General features: G+C 55.0%; 1 protein-coding gene and 1 long non-coding RNA gene across 2 annotated transcripts in view; both read left to right on the top strand.

Moving 5' to 3' along the window:
* LOC146351847 (uncharacterized) overlaps positions 1-26531 on the top strand; it is a 1244848-nt gene that overhangs the window by 1138762 nt on the left and 79555 nt on the right. The window lies entirely within an intron of this gene.
* The window catches only part of TESK1 (testis associated actin remodelling kinase 1), a 37144-nt gene continuing 28066 nt past the window's right edge, over positions 17454-26531 (top strand). Inside the window, exon 1 of the mRNA XM_084832692.1 lies at positions 17454-17923. Coding sequence (XP_084688818.1) covers positions 17717-17923 — 207 coding nt within the window. The 5' untranslated portion in view covers positions 17454-17716. The remainder of the gene's footprint in view (positions 17924-26531) is intronic.

Here is a 26531-nt window from a genome sequence, read left to right as displayed (position 1 = left end):
AAAGCCTTCGAAAGCTTAATGCATTCCCTAAAGTAGCACACTGCTTTAACTTTTATTGTTTTAGATTTTGATATTAGCTTGTTTAATGGTGTAATATGTTTTAGCTGTTTAAATTTTTTATGGTTTTGTTGTTCAGTCGTGTCCGGCCCTTCGTGACCCCACGGACCACAGCACGCCAGGCCTTCCTGTCCTGCGCTCTCTCCCGGAGCGTGCTCAAGTCCATATTCACTGCATCCGTGATGCTATCTAGCCATCTCATCCTCTGCCGTCCCCTTCTCCTTTTGCCTTCAGTCTTTCCCAGCATCAGGGTCTTTTCCAGGGAGTTTTCTCTTTGCATTAGGTGGCCAAAATACTGGAGCTTCAGCTTCAGTATCTGTCCTTCCAATGAGCACTCAGGGTTGATTTCCTTTAGGAATTTATGGTTTTACACTGTTTAAATTGATGTTGTCTGTATGCTGCCCTGAGATTTTGATGACATAGGGCAGGATACAAATGTTTTAAATAAATACATAAATAATACCGCCACATTTATGATGTTACTGTATATCTCAAGGAGCATATCAGAGCTGGGAAAGGCACAAAAACAGGTAGCAAAGCACCTTCTGCCAGAGGAAGGGCTAATATATGTGGAGTTTTTAAGCTTCCTCTTCCGCTTTGGTACAATCCCTTCATGACTTCTCGGGGGGGGGGGGGTTTGCTTGTTTTATTGGCGCTGCTGTTCTAGTCGTGATGCTTTTTGTTTCAATTGATAATTGTATTGATTTTATTTGGTGATTTGGGGGATTGTGAGCTGCTCTAGATGTGACTAGTACAAAGGAGGGATAAAAATATTTAAAATGCACAAATGAGGTGGACTGGACACATTAATGGCGGCAGTGGCGGCGAGAGGCCTGTCATCAGCGCTTTCACCAGGGTGGCCGAAGAGAGGCTCCAGGCCTGGCGGGACGGGCGCTGGGGAGGCTGCTCGTGACGTCCCTTTTAGATTCCAGGGAGCGCTTGGCAGCTGCACATCCCGGGAAGCTGGCTGGTGGCTGCCTGGACCTCGGTCTCATGCATGAGGGAAGGGCTCCTGCGATGCCCGTCCTTCCGGCCTTGGGCGTCCCTGGCAGACCCTGGCCTTTCCTGGGCTCTTCTCTGCAGACCATGGTGTGCAGGGCAGGCATGACCACCAGAGCCACGGGCTTCCATGGAGCGGTGTCCTCCCGCGGCTGGAGTGTCTCCTAAGCTAGTCAGCGGCGGGTCGCTGCAACGCAGGCTGAACAGGGCAGGGCTGAGTGTCATCAGTTCTCCCAGGAATGGCTGCCGTGCTGGGGCCTCCTCCCTGTTTGAAGGCCTCAGTTTCCCTGTTGTTGCTCACATCCTGCACCACCTGATAGATAAACCGGCTGGCCTCCTTAGCATGTGGTGCTTATCTCCAATTTCCCACCGCAGTGATTAAAGGCCCAGCCCCGGACGTGGCACATGGTGGAGCTGGAGGGTTTTCTGAAGACAAAGAAATAGGCCAACAAGTCCCACCCCCTCCTCAATGCGCCTCACCCTCACTTTGGTGTTATCGGCCTATAATAGCTCTGGCTATTTAGATTTTTATCCCAGACAAGTTGTCATACATTTCTAAGTCGGTCCAAAGAGAAATAACACCCCCCCCCGACCAAAGCTGCCATCCTTCGGGGGGGGGGGAGTGGAAGCGGCCAGCGCCCCCCGCCCCGCCCCGCCCCGCCCCGCCCCGCGCCACAGGGGGGATCAGCCCTCGGGGCAGGCTGGCCGGGGCGGGCGGGGGCCGCTGCCTGCCGCTCGCGAACCCGCGGCCCTCTCCTGCGCCTTGCAGAGGCGCGGGGAAAGGGGCGGGGGGGCGCCGCGCCCCGCGCTACGGCGAAGGCTTCGGAGCGGCCCGCCTGGGCGCCCGAGGCTGCGCGCGCAAAGCCTCCCGGGAGCCTTGCGCCTGACGCCGCGGCGCAAATTGGCTCCGGGGCTGCGCGGGGAGCGGGAGCAGGGGGCCCGGAGCGCGGCCGCCCTCCCCGGGGGGGCGTCCGCCGCCGCCGCCCGGGCTCCGCAGCCCCGCCCCCGCCAGGCAGGAGCCCGTCCCCCTCCCCGCGGCGCCGCCCTCTGCCCGCCCCTTCCGATCAGCGAGGGGCTCCTCCCCCTGCAGCCGGGGCCGAGGGCGGGCGGCGGGCGTGGCGCGGGGGGCCCGAGGTTTGGCAGACCCTCCCGGCGGAAGGGCTGCCGCGGCGCCGCTCCCGAGCTTTGCCATGGCCCGTTTAGGGAATTTGCCGCCCTTTTTCGGGGCGTCCACACCAGCCCAAACTCCTGCATTTAAGACGGGGCTTTCTGCTTCCGCTTTAAATGCAGGATCACCGCTTTACTCGCGCTTCCTACCCCCCCCCTTCTCCCCGTATCCGAGTCTTCCCTTCTCTTTCATCGATCTCACTCCTCTTGCTGCTGTTACTCTTTTCACCGGGGAAACAGAAGCGGAACACGGGGGGGGGGGTGTAAACTGGATAGCGCATTATCTGCGACCCATTTAAACACACAGGGGACAAAGGGCATTCAGTGCAGGCGGGTCAGGGCAGCATGCAAAGAGCTCGCAAACTTCCATGTAGGAGCAATCTCAATCGCAGGATAAAAGCTCCGTGTGATGGGAGCCCTTAGTCTTATTATGATATTGTTTCTGTTTTATATTGTATGACAATCTTGACCCTACTGTTGTACACTGCCTGGTATCTGGAAGGACGAAAGAGCCATTTAAAACGAGATTAATAAATAATACATCCAGCCTCCAAGCCCTGGTCACGCCTCCCCTCCTTGGCGCAATTCACAGTTTGCTGGGAAGGATCTTCACAGCCCCCTTCATGGATCACTGCCTTGTTGTGGCGAAGGGGCTTGCGTAACTCAGTGAAGCCATAAGCTATGCCGTGCAGGGCCACCCAAGACGGACAGGTCATGGCAGAGAGTTCTGACAAAATGTGGTCCACTGGAGAAGGAAATGGCAACCCACTCCAGTATTCTTGCCAAGAAAACCCCATGGAACGTATCACAAGGCTAACAATGCAAAGAAATCAAGGAAAACAACAGAATGGGAAAGACTAGAGATGTCTTCAAGAAAATTGGAGATCTCAAGGGAACGTTTTGCGCAAAGACGGGCATGATAAAGGACAAAGAAGGCAGGGACCTAACAGAAGCAGATGAGATTAAGAAGAGGTGGCAAGAATACACAGAAGAACTATACAGGAAAGATCTGAATGTCCCTGATAGCCATGATAGTGCGGTCACTGAACTTGAGCCGGACATCCTCGAGAGTGAAGTCAAGTGGGCCTTAGGAAGCATTAGTAACAACAAAGCTAGCGGAGATGACAGTATTCCAGCCGAGCTATTTAAAATCCTAAAAGATGATGCTGTTAAAGTGCTGCATTCAATATGCCAACAAATCTGGAACACTCAACAGTGGCCACAAGACTGGAAAAGGTTATTTTACATTCCAATTCCAAAGAAGGGCAACGCCAAAGAGTGTTCAAACTACCGCACAATTGCGCTCATTTCACATGCCAGCAAGGTGATGCTCAAAATCCTACAAGCTAGGCTTCAGCAGTATGCGAACCGAGAACTACCGGAATTACAAGCTGGGTTTCGAAGAGGCAGAGGAACTGGAGATCAAATCGCCAACATTCGCTGGATCATGGAGAAAGCAAGAGAATTCCAGAAAAACGTCTATTTCTGCTTCATTGACTACGCTAAAGCCTTTGATTGTGTGGATCACAACAAACTGGCAAATTCTGAAAGAGATGGGAGTACCAGACCACCTTACCTGTCTCCTGAGAAACCTGTACGAGGGTCAAGAAGCAACAGTAAGAACCAGACATGGAACAACCAATTGGTTCAAAATTGGGAAAGGAGTACGACAAGGCTGCATATTGTCACCCTGCTTATTTAACTTATATGCAGAGTACATCATGAGAAATGCCGGGTTGGATGAATCAGAGGTCGGAATTAAGATTGCTGGGAGAATTATCAACAACCTCCGATATGCAGACGATACCACCATAATGGCAGAAAGCGAAGAGGATCTAAAGAGCCTCTTGTTGAGGGTGAAAGAGGAGAGTGCAAAAGCTGGTTTGAAACTCAACATTAAAAAAACGAAGATCATGGCATCTGGCCCCATCACTTCCTGGCATATAGAAGGGGAAGAAATGGAAGCAGTGACAGATTTTACTTTCTTGGGCTCCAAGATCACCGCAGACGGTGACTGTAGCCATGAAATTAAAAGACGCTTGCTCCTTGGGAGGAAAGCTATGGCCAACCTAGACAGCGTAGTAAGAAGCAGAGACATCACCTTGCCGACAAAGGTCCGTCTAATCAAAGCTATGGTTTTCCCAGTAGTAATGTATGGCTGTGAGAGCTGGACTATAAGGAAGGCTGAGCGCCGAAGAATTGATGCTTTCGAACTGTGGTGCTGGAGAAGACTCTTCCGAGTCCCCTGGACTGCAAGGAGGTCAAATCAGTCCATCCTAAAGGAAATCAACCCTGAGTGCTCATTGGAAGGACAGATAATGAAGCTGAAGCTCCAATATTTTGGCCACCTAATGCGAAGAGAAAACTCCCTGGAAAAGACCCTGATGCTGGGAAAGACTGAAGGCAAAAGGAGAAGGGGACGGCAGAGGATGAGATGGCTAGATAGCATCACGGATGCAATGAATATGAACTTGAGCACGCTCCGGGAGAGAGCGCAGGACAGGAAGGCCTGGCGTGCTATGGTCCATGGGGTCACGAAGAGTCGGACATGACTGAACGACTGAACAACAACAATCTTCACAGCCCGGATGCCGGGATACGAAGGGGAGGCTCCGGCCCCCTGTGCTGTAGTGCATAGCACTTTTGCCCCCCCCCCGCCACCCACAGGCTCTGCAGCACCGGAGTGTGAGGTGGTGGCTGCAGCTCACCCCACCCTCTGCTGGCCCAGGTTCTTCCCTATCGAGGCCCCCCCCCCGGGGGGGGGGCCCGGGCAGTTACCATGTCTCAAAAGGAGACGGAAATGTCAGCAGACAGAATGTGCACACGAGCACACAGCTTGTCAGCTGTCCATAAGCCCTGGCTGGAAGACGCAATCACAGTGTCGTATTTTGCCAGCCTCGACGCCCGCCATTCCCCCCAGACCTGCTGACTTGCCAAGTCAGAGCAGGGCCCAGCTATGCATGACGCCTCTGACCTCCAAAGGCCTGCAAAGGTTGCGGAGGCCGCTCTGCTGAGCAGCAGCACCACGCGCTACCTACTCTCATCATGGGGAAGCCGGCTTCGGGGGGGCCAGCATCTGCAGTGGCTCCTGTTATGCTGCCGTGCACCGAGATGTGCTCTGCTAACCAACACACCCTCTGGGAAGCCATGTCACGCTCCCTCCCTGCCCTTGCCCCAAGCCATCCACAGCGAACCCGGCCCCCCACCCAGCCCCTCCTGGGCAAGCAGAAGGGGTGCGGGGCAGGGGCAGCTGGGAATCTTGCCAGTCGCTGGAACTCTGGGTGCCAGCCAACTGCACTGCCTTCTCTCCCTCCTGGTTCCTGGTGGCAGCAGGAAGTACATTTGGGGGGCAAGCCTCTGTCATCCCACCCTTCCGGAGACCACAGCCAGCTGGGCTTTCAGCGCCCTCGGTCCAGCCTGGGCAGCAGGGGATGCGACAACGGTCCTGCTCTAGTGCCCTGGACGGCCCCCTCTTGGACACACAGTAACCAAGGCACGCTGGTCACAAAGAGCATGAGGGAATCGTCCCATGCTGGGGGTGGGGGCGTGACCAAAGCCACTCCAGCTGCTTGAGGCCATTTCGCTGTGTCCAGGGGCCTCAGCAGCCTGCATGGTCTGCCAGCTGTGCTGGGCGTCTCCAGGTTCACTGCCCATCAGCGTCAGGGGCAAAGCAGTTAGTCAACGGGATCCCTGGATTTGTTGGCTTCCACAAGACAGACTGATGGGCTACATTTGGCCACCATTATGAGGTTACAGAATCATCGAATAGTAGGGTTGGAGGGGGCCTACAAGGCCATGGAGTCCAAACCCCTGCTCAATGCAGGAATCCAAGTCAGAGCATCCCTGACAGATGGCTGTCCAGCCTTGTCTTGAACGCCTCCAGGGTGGGAGAGCCCACCACCTCCCTGGGTCATTGGTTCCGTTGTTGTATGGCTCTAACAGTCAGGACGCTTTTCCTGTTCAGCCGGAATCTGGCTTCCTGTCACTTGAGCCCATTCTTCCGTGTCCTGCACTCTGGCATGATCGAGAGGAGATCCTGGCCTTCCTTGCTGTGACAACCTTGCAAGTCCTTGAAGAGCGCTATCATATCTCCCCCCAGTCTTCTCTTCTCAAGGCTAAACATGCCCAGTTCTTTCAGTCTCTCCTCACAGGGCTTTGTTTCCAGTCCCCTGATCATCTTTGTTGCCCTCCTCTGAACCCTCTCCAGCTTGTCTGCATCTTTCTTCAAGTGTGGTGCCCAAAACTCGACACAGTACTCCAGATGAGGCTTAACCAGTGCTGAGTAGAGGGGAACTAGTACTTCCCGGGATTTGGAAGCTATGCTTCTATGAATGCAGCCCAAAAGAGCATTGGCCTTTTTTGCAGCCACATCACATTGTTGGCTCATTGTTGGTACCCAAATGTGTTTGCTAAAGGGATCCTCCAGTAGAGTTCAGGAGCCACCTGCCATTCCCATTTGCCAGCTCCACCCTGGGCCTCTCCACAGGACTGGATCTAGGCCCAATTGACTTCCATCTGTTATGAACATATGAAGCCACCGAATGCAAGGGATGGATGAATCTGCCAGTTTCACTTTCTCCCACATTGGATTTTTCTTTTCTTTTTTTCTTTTAAATCCAAAGGTATTTCCTTCCCAAATATGAAGAGCTATACGGTTTTTGTTAAATTCTTATAAAAAAGATGAACTGAAACGAAATTCTCTCCCATTCCTTCTTTATCCCGGGATTTGGAAGCTATGCTTCTATTAATGCAGCCCAAAAGAGCAGTTGCTGTTTTTGCAGCCATATCACATTGTTGGCTCATATTCAGCTTGTGATCGACAACAATTCCAAGAGCCTTCTCACTTGTAATGTTGTTGAGCCACGTATCCCCCATCTTGTAACTGTGTATTTTGTTTCCTTTTCCTAGGTGCAGAACTTGGTATTTATCCCTATTAAAGGTCATCTGTTGTTTTCTGCCCAGTGCTCCAGTCTATCCAGATCCCTCTGAATTTTGTTTCTGTCTTCCCAAGTATTAGCTATCCCGCCCAATTTTGTGTCATCTGCAAATCTGATCAGCATTCCCTGCACCTGCTCCTCCAAGCCATTAATACAAATGTTGAAGAGCACTGGGCCCAGGACTGAGCCCTGCGGTACCCTGCTCATTACCTTTCCCCAGTTAGAGAAGAACCCATTGAGAAGCCCTCTTTGAGTCCGATTCTGTAGCCAACTGTGGATCCACCGGATCGTTGTTTCATCTAGCCCACTTTGAGCTTGTTTGCTCATCAGGGTATCATTAGATATCTCATGGCACTTTACGTGGGTCTCTTCAAGCTCTCTTTATTGCTGTTACATACTTTGGCAGCACTGTTGGACTTCATACATGGAGGCCGTTTTGGACATCCCAGTCAGCTTTTATCACTGATGTCAGTCAGCTGGATGTTGTTACCTGCAGATAAGACCTACATAGCAGCTCATTCCAGCATTGGTTGTGTGCCATCTATCACATAGTGTATCATATTAAGGTACCTTCCGTGCTGATCCTTGGGTCTCCTCTTCCAACATTGTTCAGATCACTGCAGCCCCCCTTTCTCCTTGGCTAGTGGGCTTGGGGTGTGATGGATCTGGGTGGCCTCCACTGGGCCTGCCTTTAGACTGGGGGTCAAACTAGACATGGATGCCAGCAGGAGCTCTTTTCCCTAAGGCTCATAGGTGGTGGTGGGGGATTTTTGTCAGGATCATGGCTGGTGAGGGAGGGGCTAAACCTCCCCTCCCAGCATAGTGACAAAAATTGTCCCCTCTGTGCCATGGTCTCTAATGAGGTATTCGGTGCCACATCTTTAACCCTGGGCCTGCCTGGGCCTGATGCAGCATCCTTCCCTGCTGGTTCTTCAGAGGTCGGAGCGGGGAATAGACTCTCCGCCCAGCCTGCCCCACCCAGCTCCCCCTTGCTTTCTCAGCTCTGACAGGCCACCAGCTCCAACTTCAAAGCTTCCACACAGGGCATTCAAGGTCCATTTGGGAAAACAATGGCCTTGCATCTGCAGTGGAAATGAGAACATAAGAAGAGCCATGCTGGATCAGACCAGGTCCATCTAGTCCAGCATTCTGTTCACACACTGCACAATCAGATGCCCCAATGGGAAGACCACATGCAAAACATGAGTGCAACAGCACCCTCCCACCCATGTTCCCCATCAACTGGTACACATAGGCTCACTGTCTCTGATACTGGAGGGATCCAGAATTGTAGCAGACGGCAGGAGAGAGGCAGTGGCAGCTGCTACTGCAGATGAACAGCTGGGCCTGATGCAAGGCGGCTCTTGCAAGCTGAGCAACCAGGGCTGGGCTGGAGATCACAAGACCCTCACCAGCCAGTGATTCAGCAAGCAGAGCTGGAAATCCAGGGGTGACCCACTCCAGCAGCATGTCCTGGGCCTCTAAGAGCTACGGCAACGGGCCGGGGCATGCAACACCTGCCAGTTGTTCTGGAGCTGGACTCTGCAGGCAGGGCTGAAGGAGGCACATAGTGTACAGTGTACGCATCCACACATTTTCCCAGGTCCCCAGTCACTCACAGTTGTGAGGCCCACATAACTTGGCTCTCTGGGGATCAAACAACCCCTGGCATTAGTCACGTGCTTAGACAAGCATGCTTAACCTGGCCTCTTTTATTGTGGAGAAAAAGCAGCTGCTTGGCCCTGATCCAGAACATGCTCCCAGCCCGGAGGAGGGCCCCGTGCTGGTTTCATGCTGGAAATTGCTCCCTTCTGGCTACTTTCTCCCCCTGAAGTTGCTGTCTGCTGCAAACAACATCGTCAGGGGCAAATAGGAGCCAGGGTGGTGGAGGGGAGGTCAGTAGGAAAATGGCTCAGGCCCCTGATCTGGATCAGGGCCCTTGGCTGCTTTTTTCTTCAGAATGAAAGTAGCTAAGGGAAGCACACTGGTTTAAACACATGACTGAAAATATCACATGTAGTTTGGCCCCGAGATGCACATGCAGGGTGCAAGCCCTCACTGCACAAGGCAACATCATATCACGACATGACACACACAAACTGGGGGTGGGGAGGAATTGAGAGAGGCCTGAGGGAAGTTTGTTTCCCTCACAGACCGAGGTTGGCCTTGGGTCTTGTAGGCCTGAGTTCCAGTGTACATTCAGCATATTTGACCTCAGGAAGTAAGCCTCAGTCTTCCATCTGTAAAATGGGAACAAACGTTGATCAGGTTTAGATCCCCTTTCTCAAGGTTGTACATTAACAATATCACTCCTAATGATATTCAATAACAATCAAGTTCATTACAAAATACAAATAATTAATCAAAACTAGCAAAACCACAAGTTGACCAATACAGGAATACTCAATTCCTAACTGTGATTGAATCAAGCAGATCTACCTCACAGGCTAGTTGCGAGGACAACACAGATTATTATAAACTGGAAATCCTGACAAAGGATCCAAAGTTGGAGGAAGAAACCAGGGATGGTCTTAGGGGGCTGAGAGAGGGAAGCCTTGGCCAGTGTGTTTCCCAGCACATCTCCTGCTGAGGCCACAGCACCCCGTCCAGACAAGCCCCACAGGGAAACGAGAAGGACAGGGTGGCACACGTCCAGGCCCTGACTCAAGCAGCTAACCTGCGCCGCAGACACCGCCCCGCACCCTCTGCTGCAGAACGTCTCTGGCTAGGCAAACCTGGGACTGGCGAGGTTGTACTGGCTGACCCCCCCTTCACGCACGCAGAGCTCCATTTCCAAGCCCAGACTGAAGGTGCTGTATGATGTCCGAGGAGACCTTCAGCTGGTGTCTTGGCTCCACATGGGGAAAGGGCACATAGCAGCAGCAGCAGCAGGCGAGGGGCAGTGGTAAATCCGCTCGTGACAGCCCATGTCAGCACGGCCTTCCACCCTGTGATTTACAGCTCCTGGCCCAATGGGATGGAGCACTGGGTGCTGCATAGAAGGACCGGGAGGGACAGGGGGCCGCTGAGGGCTGCCCCATCTCTCAGCACGTCCATCCAATGGTCATTTCCAAGGGAGAGGCTGTGGCAGAGGTGTGTTGCAGTGCAGGCCCATGCTCATGTTCAGGATCTGCTCCTTCAACAGGGCTGAAGATGCCACCTGAGAACCATCCTTGGCCAACATTTAACCAACTTCTTCTGAAAAGCATCCCAAGACATTTTATTTCTCTGCGGGACCTCTGACCTAGACCCAGAGCTAGCCCCCCTTATTGCTAACTGTCCTGGCTATTACAGCATCTGTGTCTATCAATGCATCTGTCTGCACCACACACAAAGCCCACACATGCGGTTGGAACTCCCCCCCCCACATACACACTTCTCTTTCACTGCAGCCCTGATGGTCCCGCTGCACCTGCTTCTTCCTTAAAAAGCCCAGAGGCCTGGGACACCCTGGCTCTGCTTGCCCCCCTCACCCGGAGCGCAACCTGCCTGGTCCAGGCCACGCTCCTTTCCAGTTTTTGTTGTTGTTCAGTCATGTCCGGCTCTTCGTGACCCCACGGACCATAGCACGCCAGGCCTTCCTGTCCACGCAGTGGTATCGTCTGCGTATCTGAGGTTGTTATAATTCTCCTGGCAATTTTAATTCCGACCTGTGATTCATCCAACCCGGCGTTTCTCATGATGTACTCTGCATATAAGTTAAATAAGCAGGGCGACAATATACAGCCTTGTCGTACTCCTTTCCCAATTTTGAACCACTCGGTTGTTCCATGTCCGGTTCTTACTGTTGCTTCTTGTCCCTCGTACAGGTTTCTCAGGAGACCACAAGGTGGTCTGGTACTCCCATCTCTTTCAGAATTTGCCACAGTTTGTTGTGATCCACACAAAGGCTTTAGCGTAGTCAATGAAGCAGAAATAGACGTTTTTCTGGAATTCTCTTGCTTTCTCTATGATCCAGCGAATGTTGGTGATTTAATCTCTAGTTCCTCTGCCTCTTTGGAACCCAGCTTGTACTTCCGGTAGTTCTCGGTTCGCATGCTGCTGAAGCCTAGCTTGTAGGATTTTGAGCATCACCTTGCTGGCATGTGAAAGGAGCGCAATTGTACGGTAGTTTGAACACTCTTTGGCGTTGCCCTTCTTTGGAACTGGAATGTAAACTGACCTTTTCCAGTCTTGTGGCCACTGTTGAGTGTTCCAAATTTGTTGGCATATTGAGTGCAGCACTTTAACAGCATCATCTTTTAGGATTTGAAATAGCTCAGCTGGAAGACTGTCATCTCTGCTAGCTTTGTTGTTACTAATGCTTCCTAAGGCCCACTTGACTTCACTCTCGAGGATGTCCGGCTCAAGTTCAGTGACCGCACTATCATGGCTATCAGGGACATTCAGATCTTTCCTGTATAGTTCTTCTGTGTATTCTTTCCACCTCTTCTTAATCTCATCTGCTTCTGTTCGGTCCCTGCCTTCTTTGTCCTTTATATGCCCGTCTTTGCACAAAACGTTCCCTTAAGATCTCTGATTTTCTTGAAAAGATCTCTAGTCTTTCCCATTCTATTGTTTTCCCCGATTTCTTTGCATTGTTCATTTAAGAAGGCCTTCTTGTCTCTCCTTGCTATTCTCTGGAACTCTGCATTCAGTTGGATATATCTTCCCCTTTCTCCCTTGCTTTTCGCTTCCCTTCTTTCCGCAGCTACTTGTAAAGCCTCCTCAGACAGCCACTTGGCTTTCTTGCATTTCTTTTTCTTTGGGATGGATTGAGTTGCTGCCTCCTGAACAATGTCACAGACCTCCGTCCATAGTTCCTCAGGCACTCTGTCTATCAGGTCTAATCCCTGAAATCTATTCCTCACCTCCACTGTATATTCATAAGGCATATGATTTAGGTCATACCTGCATGGTTTAGTGGTTTTCCCTACGTTCTTCAATTTAAGCCGAAATTTTGCGATAAGAAGCTCATGATCTGAGCCACAGTCAGCTCCAGGTCTTGTTTTGACTGACTGTATGGAGCTTCTCCATCTTTGGCTGCAAAGGACATAATCAATCTGATCTCGATATTGACCATCTGGTGATGTCCATGTGCAGAGTTGCCTCTTGTGCTGTTGGAAAAGAGTGTTTGCTATGATCAGCCTGTTCTCTTGGCAAAACGCTATTAGCCTTTGTCCTGCTTCATTTTGTACACCAAGGCCATGCTTGCCTGTTATCCTGGTGATTTCTTGACTTCCTACTTTAGCATTCCAATCCCCTATGATGAAGAGGACATCTTTTTTGGGTGTTAGTTCTAGAAGGTGCTGTAGGTCTTCATAGAACTGATGAACCTCAGCTTCTTCGGCCTCAGTGGTTGGGGCATAGACTTGAATTACTGTGATGTTGAATGGTTTGCCATCTCATGTTTGACCACCTCCAGCTTACCTTGATTCATTGAACTTACATTCCAGGTTCCTAAACAATATTGTTCTTTACAGCATTGGACTTTCTTTTTACCACCAGACACATCCACAGCTGAGTGTCCTTTCAGCTTTGGCCCAGCCGCTTCACTCTTTCTGGCCATGACTCTCCGCCATGACCTGTCTGTCTTGGGTGGCCTTGCACAGCATAGCTTATGGCTTCACTGAGTTATGCAAGCCCCTTCGCCACAACAAGGCAGTGATCCATGAAGGGGATTCCAGTTTTACCCTGCTCCAAGTTGTGCAGCCGGGGACTATCCCTGGTCATTCTGTCCGAGGAAAGATGTTGGCATGGGGCTGAAAGGATGGAAAAGGATGTTGTTCAGTCGTTCAGTCGTGTCCGACTCTTCGTGACCCCATGGACCATAACACGCCAGGCCTTCCTGTCCTGCGTTCTCTCCCGGAGTGTGCTCAAGTTCATATTCATTGCATCGGTGATACTATCTAGCCATCTCATCCTCTGCCGTCCCCTTCTCCTTTTGCCTTCAGTCTTTCCCAGCATCAGGGTCTTTTCCAGGGAGTTTTCTCTTCGCATTAGGTGGCCAAAATAATTGAGCTTCTGCTTCAGTATCAGTCCTTCCAATGAGCACTCAGGGTTCATTTCCTTTGGGATGGACTGATTTGACCTCCTTGCAGTCCAGGGGACTCGTAAGAATCTTCTCCAGCACCACAGTTCAAACGCATCAATTCTTCTGTGCTCAGCCTTGCTTATAGTCCAGTTCTCATAGCCATACGTTGCTACTGGGAAAATCATAGCTTTGATTAGACGAACCTTTGTCGGCAAGGTGATGTCTCTGCTTCTTACTATGCTGTCTAGGTGTGCCATAGCTTTCCTCCCAAGGAGCAAGCATCTTTTAATTTCATGGCTACAGTCACCGACTGCGGGGATCTTGGAGCTCAAGAAAATAACATCTGTCAATGCTTCCATTTCTTCCCCTTCTATATGCCAGGAAGTGATGGGGCCAGATGACATGATCTTCGTTTTTTTAATGTGGAGTTGCAAACCAGCTTTTGCACTCTCCACTTTCTCCCTCAACAAGAGGCTCTTTAGATCCTCTTCGCTTTCTGCCATTAGGGTGATATCGTCTGCGTATCTGAGGTTGTTATAATTCTCCTGGCAATTTTAATTCCGACTTGTGATTCATCCAACCCGGCGTTTCTCATGATGTACTCTGCATATAAGTTAAATAAGCAGGGTGACAATATGCAGCCTTGTCGTACTCCTTTCCCAATTTTGAACCACTCGGTTGTTCCATGTCCGGTTCTTACTGTTGCTTCTTGTCCCTCGTACAGGTTTCTCAGGAGACCACAAGGTGGTCTGGTACTCCCATCTCTTTCAGAATTTGCCACAGTTTGTTGTGATCCACACAATCAAAGGCTTTAGCGTAGTCAATGAAGCAGAAATAGACGTTTTTCTGGAATTCTCTTGCTTTCTCTATGATCCAGCGAATGTTGGTGATTTAATCTCTAGTTCCTCTGCCTCTTCGGAACCCAGCTTGTACTTCCGGTAGTTCTCGGTTCGCATACTGCTGAAGCCTAGCTTGTAGGATTTTGAGCATCACCTTGCTGGCATGTGAAAGGAGCGCAATTGTACGGTAGTTTGAACACTCTTTGGCGTTGCCCTTCTTTGGAATTGGAATGTAAACTGACCTTTTCCAGTCTTGCGGCCATTGTTGAGTGTTCCAAATTTGTTGGCATATTGAATGCAGCACTTTAACAGCATCATCTTTTAGGATTTGAAATAGCTCAGCTGGAAGACTGTCATCTCTGCTAGCTTTGTTGTTACTAATGCTTCCTAAGGCCCACTTGACTTCACTCTCGAGGATGTCCGGCTCAAGTTCAGTGACTGCACTATCATGGCTATCAGGGACATTCAGATCTTTCCTGTATAGTTCTTCTGTGTATTCTTTCCACCTCTTCTTAATTTCATCTGCTTCTGTTAGGTCCTTGCCTTCTTTGTCCTTTATCATGCCCGTCTTTGCACAAAACGTTCCCTTGAGATCTCTGATTTTCTTGAAGACATCTCTAGTCTTTCCCATTCTGTTGTTTTCCTCGATTTCTTTGCATTGTTCATTTAAGAAGGCCTTGTTGTCTCTCCTGGCTATTCTCTGGAACTCTGCATTCAGTTGGATATATCTTCCCCTTTCTCCCTTGCTTTTCGCTTCCCTTCTTTCCGCAGCTACTTGTAAAGCTTCATCAGACAGCCACTTGGCTTTCTTGCACTTCTTTTTCTTTGGGATGGATTGAGTTGCTGCCTCCTGAACAATGTCACAGACCTCCGTCCATAGTTCCTCAGGCACTCTGTCTATCAGGTCTAATCCCTGAAATCTATTCCTCACCTCCACTGTCTATTCATAAGGAATATGATTGAGGTCATACCTGAATGGTTTAGTGGTTTTCCCTACGTTCTTCCATTTAAGCCGAAATTTTGCAAGCAGCAGCTCATGATCTGAGCCACAGTCAGCTCCAGGTCTTGTTTTGACTGACTGTATGGAGCTTCTCCATCTTTGGCTGCAAAGGACATAATCAATCTGATCTCGATATTGACCATCTGGTGATGTCCATGTGCAGAGTTGCCTCTTGTGCTGTTGGAAAAGAGTGTTTGCTATGATCAGCCTGTTCTCTTCGCAAAACTCTATTAGCCTTTGTCCTGCTTCATTTACACCAAGGCCATGCTTGCCTGTTATCCCGGTGATTTCTTGACTTCCTACTTTAGCATTCCAGTCCCCTATGATGAAGAGGACATCTTTTTTGGGTGTTAGTTCTAGAAGGTGTTGTAGGTCTTCATAGAACCGATCAACCTCAGCTTCTTCGGCATTAGTGGTTGGGGCATAGACTTGAATTACTGTGATGTTGAATGGTTTGCCTTGGATTCGTCCTGAGATCATTCTATTGTTTTTGAGATTGTACCCCAGTAATGCTTTTCCCACCCTTTTGTTGACTATGAGTGCTACTCCATTTCTTCTAAGGGATTGTTGCCCACAGTAGTAGATATGATGGTCACCTGAATTAAATTCGCCCATGCCTGTCCATTTGAGTTCGCTGATTCCCAAGATGTCGATGTTCAGTCTTGCCATCTCATGTTTGACCACCTCCAGCTTACCTTGATTCATTGATCTGACATTCCAGGTTCCCAAACAATATTGTTCTTTACAGCATCGGATTTTCTTTTCACCGCCAGACACATCCACAGCCAAGTGTCCTTTCGGCTTTGGCCCAGCCGCTTCACTCTTTCTGGCGCTACTTGGAAATACCCTCTGCTCTTCCCCAGTAGTATATCGGACACCTTCCGACCCGAGGGGCTCATCTTCCGGCGTCATCTCTTTTAGCCTTGTGATACGTTCCATGGGGTTTTCTTGGCAAGAATACTGGAGTGGGTTGCCATTTCCTTCTCCATGGAAAAGGATGGCCAAGTGCAAATGATAGGTGACGGGCATCTTCTCAATGAGGAAAGGCGTAAGAGGCTGGAGGGGGAGAGATCATTCTCTTTCGCAGGAGTAGGACTTGGCGATCAGCCAATAACTGATTGGCGGGAGGTTCAGGGCAGACAAACGGACGCCCCGCTCCGACACAGCACACCATTAATTTACGGAATGCGCTACCGCGGAATGGGATGGGAATCGGACAAAGTCAGGATGGATAGCGCAGAACGCGAGAAGAGCCCCGAGGTGGGATCAGCCCAAAGGCCCACGGTGGCTACGCAGCTGCCCAGAGGGGGAGCCCACGAGACCCCCCTGCTGCCGTCGCCCAGCGCCTCGGGCGCTCCGAGGCGGGGCGGCGCTGGTCCGGCCGCCAGCAGGCTGCGCGGGGCGCGCGGAGAGGGCCATTCCGCTAGCCCCGCCGAAGGCCCACTCCGTTGCTTCCTCCGCCCTCCCTGCCGCTTTCCTTGCGCGTCCTGTCTTTCCGGGCTGCCAGCCTGCAAGCAGGGGCCGCCTTGTTGTGCTCGCTGCATGTAAGACGCTCCGGCAGCCTTTGTGGCTGAGGAGCGGCAGAAAAACACGCGGCCATCCCGAGCGGCGGCCCTGCACGGCCAGACGCGCCGGCAAGTCGCCTGATCCCCCTCCGTAGCCGTCCTGGCGGCGGCCCTCGTCGCCCCATCTTGCGGCAGGGGCTCCAGCAGCGAGCCGCGCCGCGCGTTCCTCCAGCCCTCGCCGGGACGTGGCGCCTCCGCGCTCAGAGGCAACGCCAGCCTCGGGGCGAGGGCAGCGGCAGCAGAGGGCGGCGGGCCGCCTTGCAGCCGGGCTGCGGGTCGTCTGCAGCGAGGCCCTGCTTCGGGTGGGCCTCCAAGGCAGCCTCCCTCCGCGCGTGCAGGGCAGGGTCCCGCGGCAGGCCCTGGGGGTCTCGGCGCACAAGCACGCTCGAGGGGCTCTTGGAGGCCTCCGGCTGCCTGTGGGCACTGTGGGAAGCCGCGCGGTGCTTGTTTTCGAGGGGGAAGGCGGGACGGGCATTTCCAAGCCGCACGGGACGTGGGCGGAGAAAGGGGCGCGGCTGGTTTCCTACTCCCACGCGAGTCTGGGGGCTTCTCCGGCGTCACGCGACGCTCGGGCCGAAGGAAGGAAGGGGCGCCTCGGCCGCGGGACGAGCGGGGAGGTGCCGGGGCGCAGGCCGGCCTCGGAGCCCCCCGCGCGCCCGGCGCTGAAGCAGGCGCCCCGGGCCGCGCGCGGAGCTCGCTCCGGCCGCTGTCAAGAGCTGCCGTGGCAGGGCGCTGGGGGGAGAACTGGCCCGGGCAGGAGGCGCCGGCCGCTCTTGGGGCGCCGGGCCGGGCTCCGGCCGCGGCAGCCGAGGAGTTAAGGCTCGCCCCGCCTGCCCGTCCGCCCCGCGCGGCTCCGCCTCCGCGGACCGTGGAGGAGGCGAGAGCTTGAGCGGCCGAGCCTCGCGCCGGCCGCAGCCCCGAGCGAGCTGCGCCGTGCCCCCGGGCGCCCCGCCGCGGCGCCTTGCCGGCCGAGCGCCCCCGCCCCGCCCCGCCCCGCCCCGCCCTGCCCTCGGAGGCGGCCGCGCCCGCCCCTGCCTCGGCCCCTCCTGCTGCCGCCCGCGGCCGGGCGGAGGGCCGCTGCCGCGCGCGGGCACCATGTGAGTGGCCCTGGGGCGCTGCTGCTGCGGGCCGCTCCGGACATGGACTGGGAGACGCAGCCCCGGCGGCCCGGGCTCTCCCTGCGGCTGGACGAGGCCGAAGGGGAGCCGCCGGGGGGCTGGCAGGGCGGGGGGCGCCTGCGGCCTTCCTCCTACCGGGCGCTGCGCAGCGCCGTCTCCACGCTGGCGCGCGTCGACGACTTCTACTGCGAGAAGATCGGGGCCGGCTTCTTCTCGGAGGTCTTCAAGGTGAGCGGCGGCCGCGGGGGCGGGCCGCCTCCCCAGGGCTCCGGCGGCGCGCGCGGCCCGCTCTGCGCCTGAGGGCCGCCCTCTTGGGGGCCGGCGGCGGCCGGCGGGGCTACGCGGCCCGGCGGCCGGGGCTGGCCGAGCTCGCCCAGCCCGGGGCTGCCTGGCAGGTGGCGGGCCGGCTGTCGCAGAGCCTTCGGGCCTCGTCGCAGCCCTGTCTGGCGGCCGGGGCCACCCTTCGTCGCCCAGGCCTTCCCGGAGAGGCTTCGCCTCGCGCGTGGGCCCCCGCTCCTTGTGGGGGACGCGGCCGGCCTGCTGGGAAGGCGGCCGGGCGGCTCCGGCCTGCGCCCTGGGGCGAGCGAGCGCGTGCCGCGAAGGAGCCGGCCGGGCGGCTCGGGGTGTGTGGCCGGAATGGGGCCTGCTCCGGCCGCGGCTGTCTTGGCGGCGGGCTCCGTCTGCCTCCGCCGCCGGCGCGTCTGCGCTGGGCGCGGCGAGCGAGTGAGGAGGAGCGCCCGGCGCTGTTCGCAGCCTGGCCCAGGCGGCGGGGCTGCGGGGCCGCTTGCAAGGGCTGGACCGGGGGGCGAGGAAGGGGCCCCTCCGCGCTGCCCCCTGAGGCGGAGGCCCTGGGAGCGGTAGCCGCTGTCCGGCTCCGCGCCTAGAGGCCGAGCATTACCTGGCGCAGAGACGGTTGCAGGCCTCTCGCGGGCGGTGCGGGCAGGGAGGGGGACGAGGCATCCGGGCCTGGACCTGCGGGTCGGAAGGCAGGGCTGGGTCAGGTGCTCCTACCCCCGGGTGCAGTGGGCTGTGCTTGGCCCCAGGAGGCCAGTTCCTGCCTGCGCTTGAGCTGGCCAAAGGCGGGCTGCCCCACCCTGGGGAAAGGCCACACAGCTCCGTGTGAACATTGCCCGGCGTCAGGGCAAACCGGTTTCCAGATCAAAAGCTCTGACTTCCGAGCTTGAAACAAGCTCCCGCCGCCCAGAAGAGCCGAACATGAGGGGGTCCGGGGGTCCGCCTCCACCACCCTCAGGCTCCTAGACCTCTGGTGCGAGAAGAGCGCTCCTCAGGCAGCCCAGTGGCCAAGAGTCCGAGCGCCAGGGGAAGGGCCATTGTTCAGATCTGGCCTTTGGCAGGAGGTCTCTCGGAGCCCTCCGCAGGCCTTTGGCTCTCAGCTTCGGCTGCAGGTGAGAGAGGGGATTACACCCAGGGCCTACCTGACGGGGCTGTGGCAGAGGTGGTGGAGGTCGGGCGCCTGGAGCAGTGGTTCAAACGCTGCTCGTGTTCTTATCCTCCGAGGATCCTGAGCAGGCGGAGCCTGGACCAGGGGCCATCCTGGCCGGGCTGAGGAGGCTGCTGGAAGCCTGTGGGGTGTGGTGCGTGGGGGAGGAGGCTGCCTCTCCGCTGGGCGTGCCCCTGGCTTGTTTTGGGCTGGTCAAGCCTGGTTCTGGCCTCCAGCGCCCCTTTGATAGGAGGATGTTTGCAGTGGCCTGCTTCACGTTCAGCAGTGCTGCTGCGTTTACCCTCATCAGCAGCCCTTTGAACACAGGCCACATCATGCCAGAACTCCAGGGGCCACTGTCAAGTCCATCTCTGTGACCACACAGGTAGCCGGTGCTGCTCCAGAGTCACCCAGGAGGGGTTGGATGTGGCCTCTCCACGTGGGAGCTCCAAGCTCCCTGCCACTGTGGCATGCCAGCGTGTTTCCTATGGCAGTGGCATCCTCACTCCTCCAGCCAGCCACAGCCTGCCTATGGTGCCTGCCCTTCTTTCGAGAGGAAGGGGAAGAAGCTTCCATCTCAGGAACTCTTTGTTGGGCAAGCCCAGGACAGACGGCCTTTGTGCAGGCATGTGGTCATCCTTGCCATGACCCTGCGCCCCTTGTAGCTTTCTGTCAGACAGCTGGTCCTCTGTTCACAGGCAGACGTGCAGGCAGTTCTCCCCTGCCCAGTGGTTCTCATAGAATCGTAGAACAGGAGGGTTGGAAGGGGCCTACAAGGCCATCGAGTCCAGCCCCCCGCTCGGTGCAGGAGTCTAAGGCGCCGCTTAGTTCTCTGCGACTGCTTTTGCCCCTGCATCTAACTTGCAGCAGTGGTGCAGCTGATGCAGCCTGCTTGCCGCTGCCTGCGTGACGCACCCCCCCCCCCCCCGCGCGCGCCTGCCCAGGCCATTATGTGCCCTATACACTGGAGGCACCGTGATTTAGAGGGACTCTTTGGGACGAGTATTTGGATTGTCCCAGCCGGGGTGGCATCCTTATAGCCACAGCGTCTCTAGACTCGGATGGTAGAACTGTTTAGAAAGAGCCTTGAAGATGTCCTAGATGCTGGAGCAGTGCATGCTGGGATTGTGCCATCCCAATTGCCGGCTGTGCGTTCTTGGCAGGACTTTGAGAAGGAGAGGAATCTCGGGGCAGCAAAGTCCCTGGCGCCTGTCAGTGTCCAGGCGGGAGAGGAAGTGCCAGCTCAGTTAAATGAGCTGTGAGCTGGGGGCAAGGAAGCACCGCAAGGGCACGGTACGTCTGGCAGCTGGGTCTGGGGAGGCAGGGGCGGGCTGGCTGTGATGCAGCATCTCAGTCTGCGGCTGGTGCAGTGAGGGCTTTGTTGTGGCGTTTCAGTCGTCCAAGCTGGCCTGTTCAGCTGTCTGTCAGCAGGCTGTTGCTGTCTCAGTCGGGGCCCAATCCTCAGCCAAGCGCAGGGTGAGCCAGTCTTAGAGATCTGTGTTTCACTTTGCTGTGCCTTGTGGATAGGCTGTGAATTGGAGTCCACCACAGTCCTGCAGTGTGAGCCATGCTCCAGGGCAGGGCACGTCCACACAACTCATTCAAAGGAAGAGACATGCAGTTCTCGCCAAGGCTGGTCCAAGGCATTTTGGCCCCTGAGCAGCTGCCCAGCCCAGCCCAGCCAGAAGTCTTTCTCAGCACTCCACACACACAGAATGCTGGAGTGCAAGTCTCAGGAAAAACCCAGCTGCCTGCTCTGGACAGCTGTTTGTGGTGCTTGTGTAGCTGGGCTGTCTGCCTTGGGGGCATCACTCTCATGGCCTACTGCAGCTATTGCCACACCAGGGTGAACTGGGCCATCTGCAGGGCTTTGTGACAGTGCAGGGCCGTCTAGGGAGCAACTGGGAAATGCACTTGCTCTTTCAGCAGACTTGCAGTCTGAAGGAGGCGGGGCAGGGCGGGGCGTGAGGAGCTCTGTCCCACTCTGTCTGCAGCGGAGCAGGCTGATCCCTTGGCCTTTTCCAGCCCTAAATCCACTGGATTTGTCACTCTGTCTCTGCAAAGGCAGCAGCAACTGTGCAAGGACGTTTTCAGTGCTTCTGCCAGCAGCACTCCTGATGTCCCAAGCTGGCTTACCCAGTTTCAGAAAGTATTTATCCTTTGGGACTGTTCCTTCAAGGTTCCTGGTTCCAGGGCAGATTCAGGGTTCCAGATATAGAAGCTCCAATCATCACATTCAGTTTAAAATGAAAGATACAGAATTTGTTGTAAGTAGGAAAAGTTCTTTGCGATGGTGAAGATGTCCAGAAAGATCTCCCGTGGAGCAGGCGAAAACCACGAGATGGCTGCACCTTTTCTCGTGCTGAGTCGTCCTGTGGCTGGTGCTGGGGGGACTGGTTTTCACCCTGGCCTGCTCCCTGAGAGCAGCAGCTGCTCCCTGGGTCGACAGAGGAAGGTGGCTGTGTGCCCGTGCCTCTCAAAGGCCTTTCTGAGCCAAACTGAGCTGCTCCTCAGGACTCCCAGCTGTGCAGTTTGGGTGCTGTGTGCGGCTAAGACTCCCCCCTCCACACACACACTCCTGGGCAGGAGCCTGAGAAGGGCGGAGGCCAGGCTGTCCACATCCTTTGGCCACACTCATAACTGTATTTGCAGGCCAAAAAGGCATCTGTGACCTGATTGGGCTTCCCCTTTTACCAAGGATCCTCCTTGTCCTCTGGTGATTCTGCTCAGCACCTCCCTGGATTAGCTGCTTCTGCTTGGTTAGCTGTTGTTGCCAGGAAACTCTTCCATCTCTTGCTGGGCCGTTTGGCTGCCTGTTGCCCATTCTTTGCTGGGGTGCTGAATCCTAAATTGCTTTGAGTCTCTGGGCCAGTTCCAGCTTTTGAAGGTTTTTCTGTTCGTGCAAATGCTGGAAGACCTGGTGGGTGCTTTTGTTTCTGTTAGGGTCTGAGGAGGGGATTTTTCTTCTGTTCAGTTGGCCAAAGGCCATTCTTGGGCCTCTGCGGCAGCATGTGGCTTGTCACGCCTGCTTGAGTCAGCTGGAGGTCTTTGCCCTGCAGGACCCTTTCCGAGGAGCACCTCGTGGCTTGCTGAAGTCAGCCTGGCACAGCTCGAAACGGCAGAGGGGCTGACCATTTGGTCTCCCTCCAGCAAGACGCTTCTGTGGTTTGGATTTCTGCCACCAGCCACACGTGCAGCAGGAAGTGTTTCCCACAGAGGATGTGCATGTGGTGAACTTTGGGGGCTTTGCATCAGAGGGGATTGCACGTCATGCCAGAGTTTGCTCAAGGGGTGTGTTGCTTAGAGGCTTCGCAGAAGGCTGAGACTTGGATCTGGTTTGCAGCTCCACTTCTCTCAGAAGAGAGGGTTTATAGCACAATTAACAGGGAGGACTCCACCCCCTCATCTGTATTTGGGGAACTGGAGCAGGTACCAAAACATTGGAGCATTTTGTGCAATCCTCCTCTGCTATCCAAGGAAAAAAGCAAGCAGCAAATGGGCGTTTCTGACAGGGTGTTTGAGGTAGTGGAAAGGTGCACGCACATGCTGCAGCCTCGAGGCCAGGCCTGTGCATGTGTGACCCCACCAAGGCAAAGGAAGCCCACTAGCTGGGATACCTTGTGGCTGGCTTGGCTACCTGCAGCACCAGGCCCTTGAGCCCCTGCTGCGGCCGCAGATGTGGCTTCTGTCTGCTCAGCTCAGCAGCTCACATGTTGTGCAGGCCCAGCCGGGAGCCTGTGGTGTGCGTGTGTGTTTGCAGTGAGGTGTGGAGAAAGGAGAGGCCCGGCTTGGCGCCTTGGGACTGGCTCATTAATGCTGCTGCAATCAAGGCTGCAGTTTTTCCTGTCAAAGGTACTGGGATCTCTGGGGCCAGAGCGGCCAACCAGGCTGTGGGGAGTGGGATGTGAGGCCACGGGAGCAGACCAGGAGGTGGGAGGAGAAGGCCTGGAGCCTGTGGCAGGCGAAGGGTGTCACGGGGGGGCGGGGAGGCCCGACTTGGCTCGGGTTGGCTCCAGCTCTTCTTGGGAGGTGGGCGGCTGGCCTGGCAGAGCTCAGCACCAGGAATGTGCCAGGATTCCGGGCCTGGTGCCAGGAGGTGGGAATGGCGGGAGGTGGGTGGGTGAGAAGAGCAAGCGTCATCGCGGCACGAACCTCGGCTGCTCTCGCCCTCTTCCTCTCGGCCTGACCAGAGCTGGGATATGTCAGCAACCCCTAAGCACAGAGGAAGAGCCCCCTGCCCAGGGCCTTCCAGGCGCAGCATCCAGGCAGGATGTCCTGCCTTGCAGGGCCTGGACAGGGTGGTGGTGGTGGGGCTCTTGTCTCTGCTCGGAGCAGTTTCATCCTGGTCCCTAGACTTGGGGGTGGGGTTGGCCTTTACAGCTACTCTTGCACATGGGGGGGGGGCTTGTGCCCCTTGGTGTGAGTGTCTGGTGGGGGGGGAGATGCGCCCAGCTGTCTCGTTTGTTCTCCTCCCCACCCTGTCTGCAGGGTTTAGGGGCATTAGCCGGCCTGTCCTAGCCAGCAGGCTCCTTGCAGAGGAATTCCCAGGTCTGGTGCGCAGGCCGCTGCTGGAGAGCCCTCCCCTGGGTGCCGCCACAGCTGGCTGCCTCATGCTGCCCCCGCCCCAGTCTGAGCGGGGCCTGTTCTGGCCTTTGCCACCTTGGGTGGTGACCATGACCCTTCTGCCCCCTCTCCCTCAAGCCGCCCCCACGGGTGCCGCTTGGCAGGTTGGCCAGGGGGCTGTTGGAACCCTGGATGGAGGGTTAGAGCCCTTGTGCCTTGGCCTGGTGTGTGTAGGTGTATGTGGGGGAGGCCCCCTGTGGCCCCACTTTTTGGGGTCACCTGAGGCCCACTGGGAGGGTGCCAAGTCCTGGAGGCTGGGCAGGGAGGGGGACTTGGCTGAGGTCCAGCCAGATGGGCTGGGCAGGCGGCTGCCGGTCGGTGTGTGGGGAGCCCCCCCCATCTGTGAGCACCAGCCTCGCATGGCGGGAGTGTGGGGAGCCGTCCTCTTGGCTAATGGTGGGAAGTGCCGTGGAGTGAGGGGTGTGTGCACCTAGCAGCGCAGCTTGGAGAGGGAGGGGGAGTCAGGGTAACCAGCCTTCAAAGAGCACCAGAGGCCAGGAGGGGCGATGGGAAGACGCTGCCTTCCTCTTCCCGAGTCCATCCAGCCCAGTCTTGCCGCCTCTGGCCCAAGCACCTTTCCCAGTCCTGCTATCCAAGATCCCTCTAACTGGAGAAGGGGAGGCTTGAACTGGGGGTGGGGAGGGGGCTTTTGCAGGCTGTGGCCCTTCATTATAAGCTGCTTTATACTGAGTTGGACCATTGGTGGGTGGAACCCAGAATCCTCTGCGGTGGCTGGCGGGGGGGTCCAAGGTCTTAGGCAGAGAGAGAGGAAGGCAGGGGAGGTTTTTGCGAGTCCTGAGGCTGGAGAGCTTTTGAACTGGAGATGCTGGAAACTGGACGGTGTACATGCAGCATCTGGGCTCTGCCACTGAGTTGCCACTGCACCCTCGTCCTCACCCTCTCAGGGGCTGGGGCGAGCAGGCTGCATGTGAAGAGGGAGTCGTGCACGTGCTCGCCCCAGCTTTTCCTGGTGGTTTCTAACCCTGGCCGGTCGTCACAGCGGTCAGGCCAGGCTGAAGCTTGGAGTAGAGATGGCAAATTGGTTTGGACAGGACCCTGCCAGGATGTGTGATGAAGTCAGGAGTAGGCACCTGCTGCTGTCTCCAGATGTTTGGGGCTACAACTTCCATCAGCCCCAGCCAGTATTGGTCAGGAATTATGGGAGTTATAGTCCAAAACATATGGAGGGTACCAGGTGGCCTCTCTCTTAATGGCAGAAGCAGTTTGCTTTCCACAAACACCCTTCTCATTTTTTCATCAGGAAGGGGAAACCCAACAGACACTTTTGAAACTGTTTTTCATTGAGAGCATTACTATTTTTCTCTTCTGTAGTTGGGCAGTGCCTTTATTAGGACCAACCAGAATTCCACAAAAATGTGTAAACTTTTCAGTTTTCCAGAATTCTTTGTCAGGCTAGGAATGTGAAAGCTTGTGGAATTTTGCTTGGTCCTAATAAAGGTATTGCCCAACCGCAGATTTTGGATTTTTTTTTTCTCATGGACCACCACGGCCATCTTTGTTTATTTTTATTCTTATGCATCTTTCTCTTAGGGTCATTAGACATCCAGGCCCATCCCAGCCAGCAGGCTCCTTGCAGAGGAATGACTCAGTCTGGTCTTCAAACTACTACCAGGAGAGGCGGGCCATGGGTCTTCCATTTTATAGAAAAGAAAACTGAGGCTGTTCCCACTGAATAGGAGCGGGTCTGCCTGAGAGTTTTTAAAAATAAGAGATTTGCATTGAAATTCTCTGAGAAACGTGGGTCCTAAAATGTAAGAAGGGAATGAATGAATGAATTAACATGGGTTCCTTCCAAATATTTTGAATCTTATTCCCAGCTGTGAGGGAAAGAGCAATTCAGCCAAAGTCCTGCCTTTTGCAGCAACCCCAGGCCACCGTCCCAGAACTGCTGACAGTCCCAAGTTCAGCAGGACTTTGCTGAAGTAAGCCAGGGGAGGACAGCAGCCCCACTCTTATTGGAAAGCATTGTCTTGCTCGCAGGCTGGAGACTTATCTTGGCGATCCGCCTTGCGTCTTGCTTAGATGGGTGCCCGCTGGCATTTAGACTTGGGCCTTCAAAGGAATCGGAGGGACACGTTATGTCTCTGCCATTGGGAGTCCTTGCGGACTTGCCTCCTTGCCAATTATTCTGCCCTGTTTATATGTCAACAGAGGCCCAAATGGTTAACTAACTCCAGCAAACTTGCATCATGTTTCCTACCAGCCTTACGGAGGGCGATGGTGTCTGTGCTGGTGTTAACCGCCTGGGCCTGTTGTGACACTTGCAACAGCTGCTGATGATGTGGGGTAAAAATTCTGAGGAAAGGAAAGGCTTGGTGAGGAAAGGAGGACAAGAAGCTGGTTGCTGCATCTGGCAAGGCATCCCTTCCTTCTGTGTCATCTCCCAGTAACTTCTGCTCTGGCTGGAGTTTGCGTCGTGACTTTGCCTTCTAGTTTATCTCTTCATGTGAGTTTGGGTCTTCCTATGTTTCATGACAAGGCTGCGGTGGCCCACCGCTGATGCGATCGAGGCTGAGTATTTTCCTCCGAGGCTTGCATCTCGTAGCAGGCTGCACAATGGCCACTGTCGTTTTGTGACGGTGCTGAGAACTATTGGCTCACTCCTTTACAAGGTCACACTTCCTAGGGGCTCTTGGTCGGCAGCCCTGGCGCTTGAGCATGTTCACAGAGCAGCCATGCCCCATGCATGCCTCATCCTGGCTGTGTTTTTCTGCCAGGTGCAACTCATCCCCGGGGTTCATCAGCCAGCCC

Source organism: Heloderma suspectum, chromosome 2 (genome assembly GCF_057233095.1).
Source record: "Heloderma suspectum isolate Gila_16-S chromosome 2, 16-S_ref, whole genome shotgun sequence".
NCBI classification, from domain to species: Eukaryota; Metazoa; Chordata; class Lepidosauria; order Squamata; family Helodermatidae; genus Heloderma; species Heloderma suspectum.
Note: the sequence above shows the minus strand (reverse complement) of the source record. Positions and strands in the feature narration are given on the sequence as shown.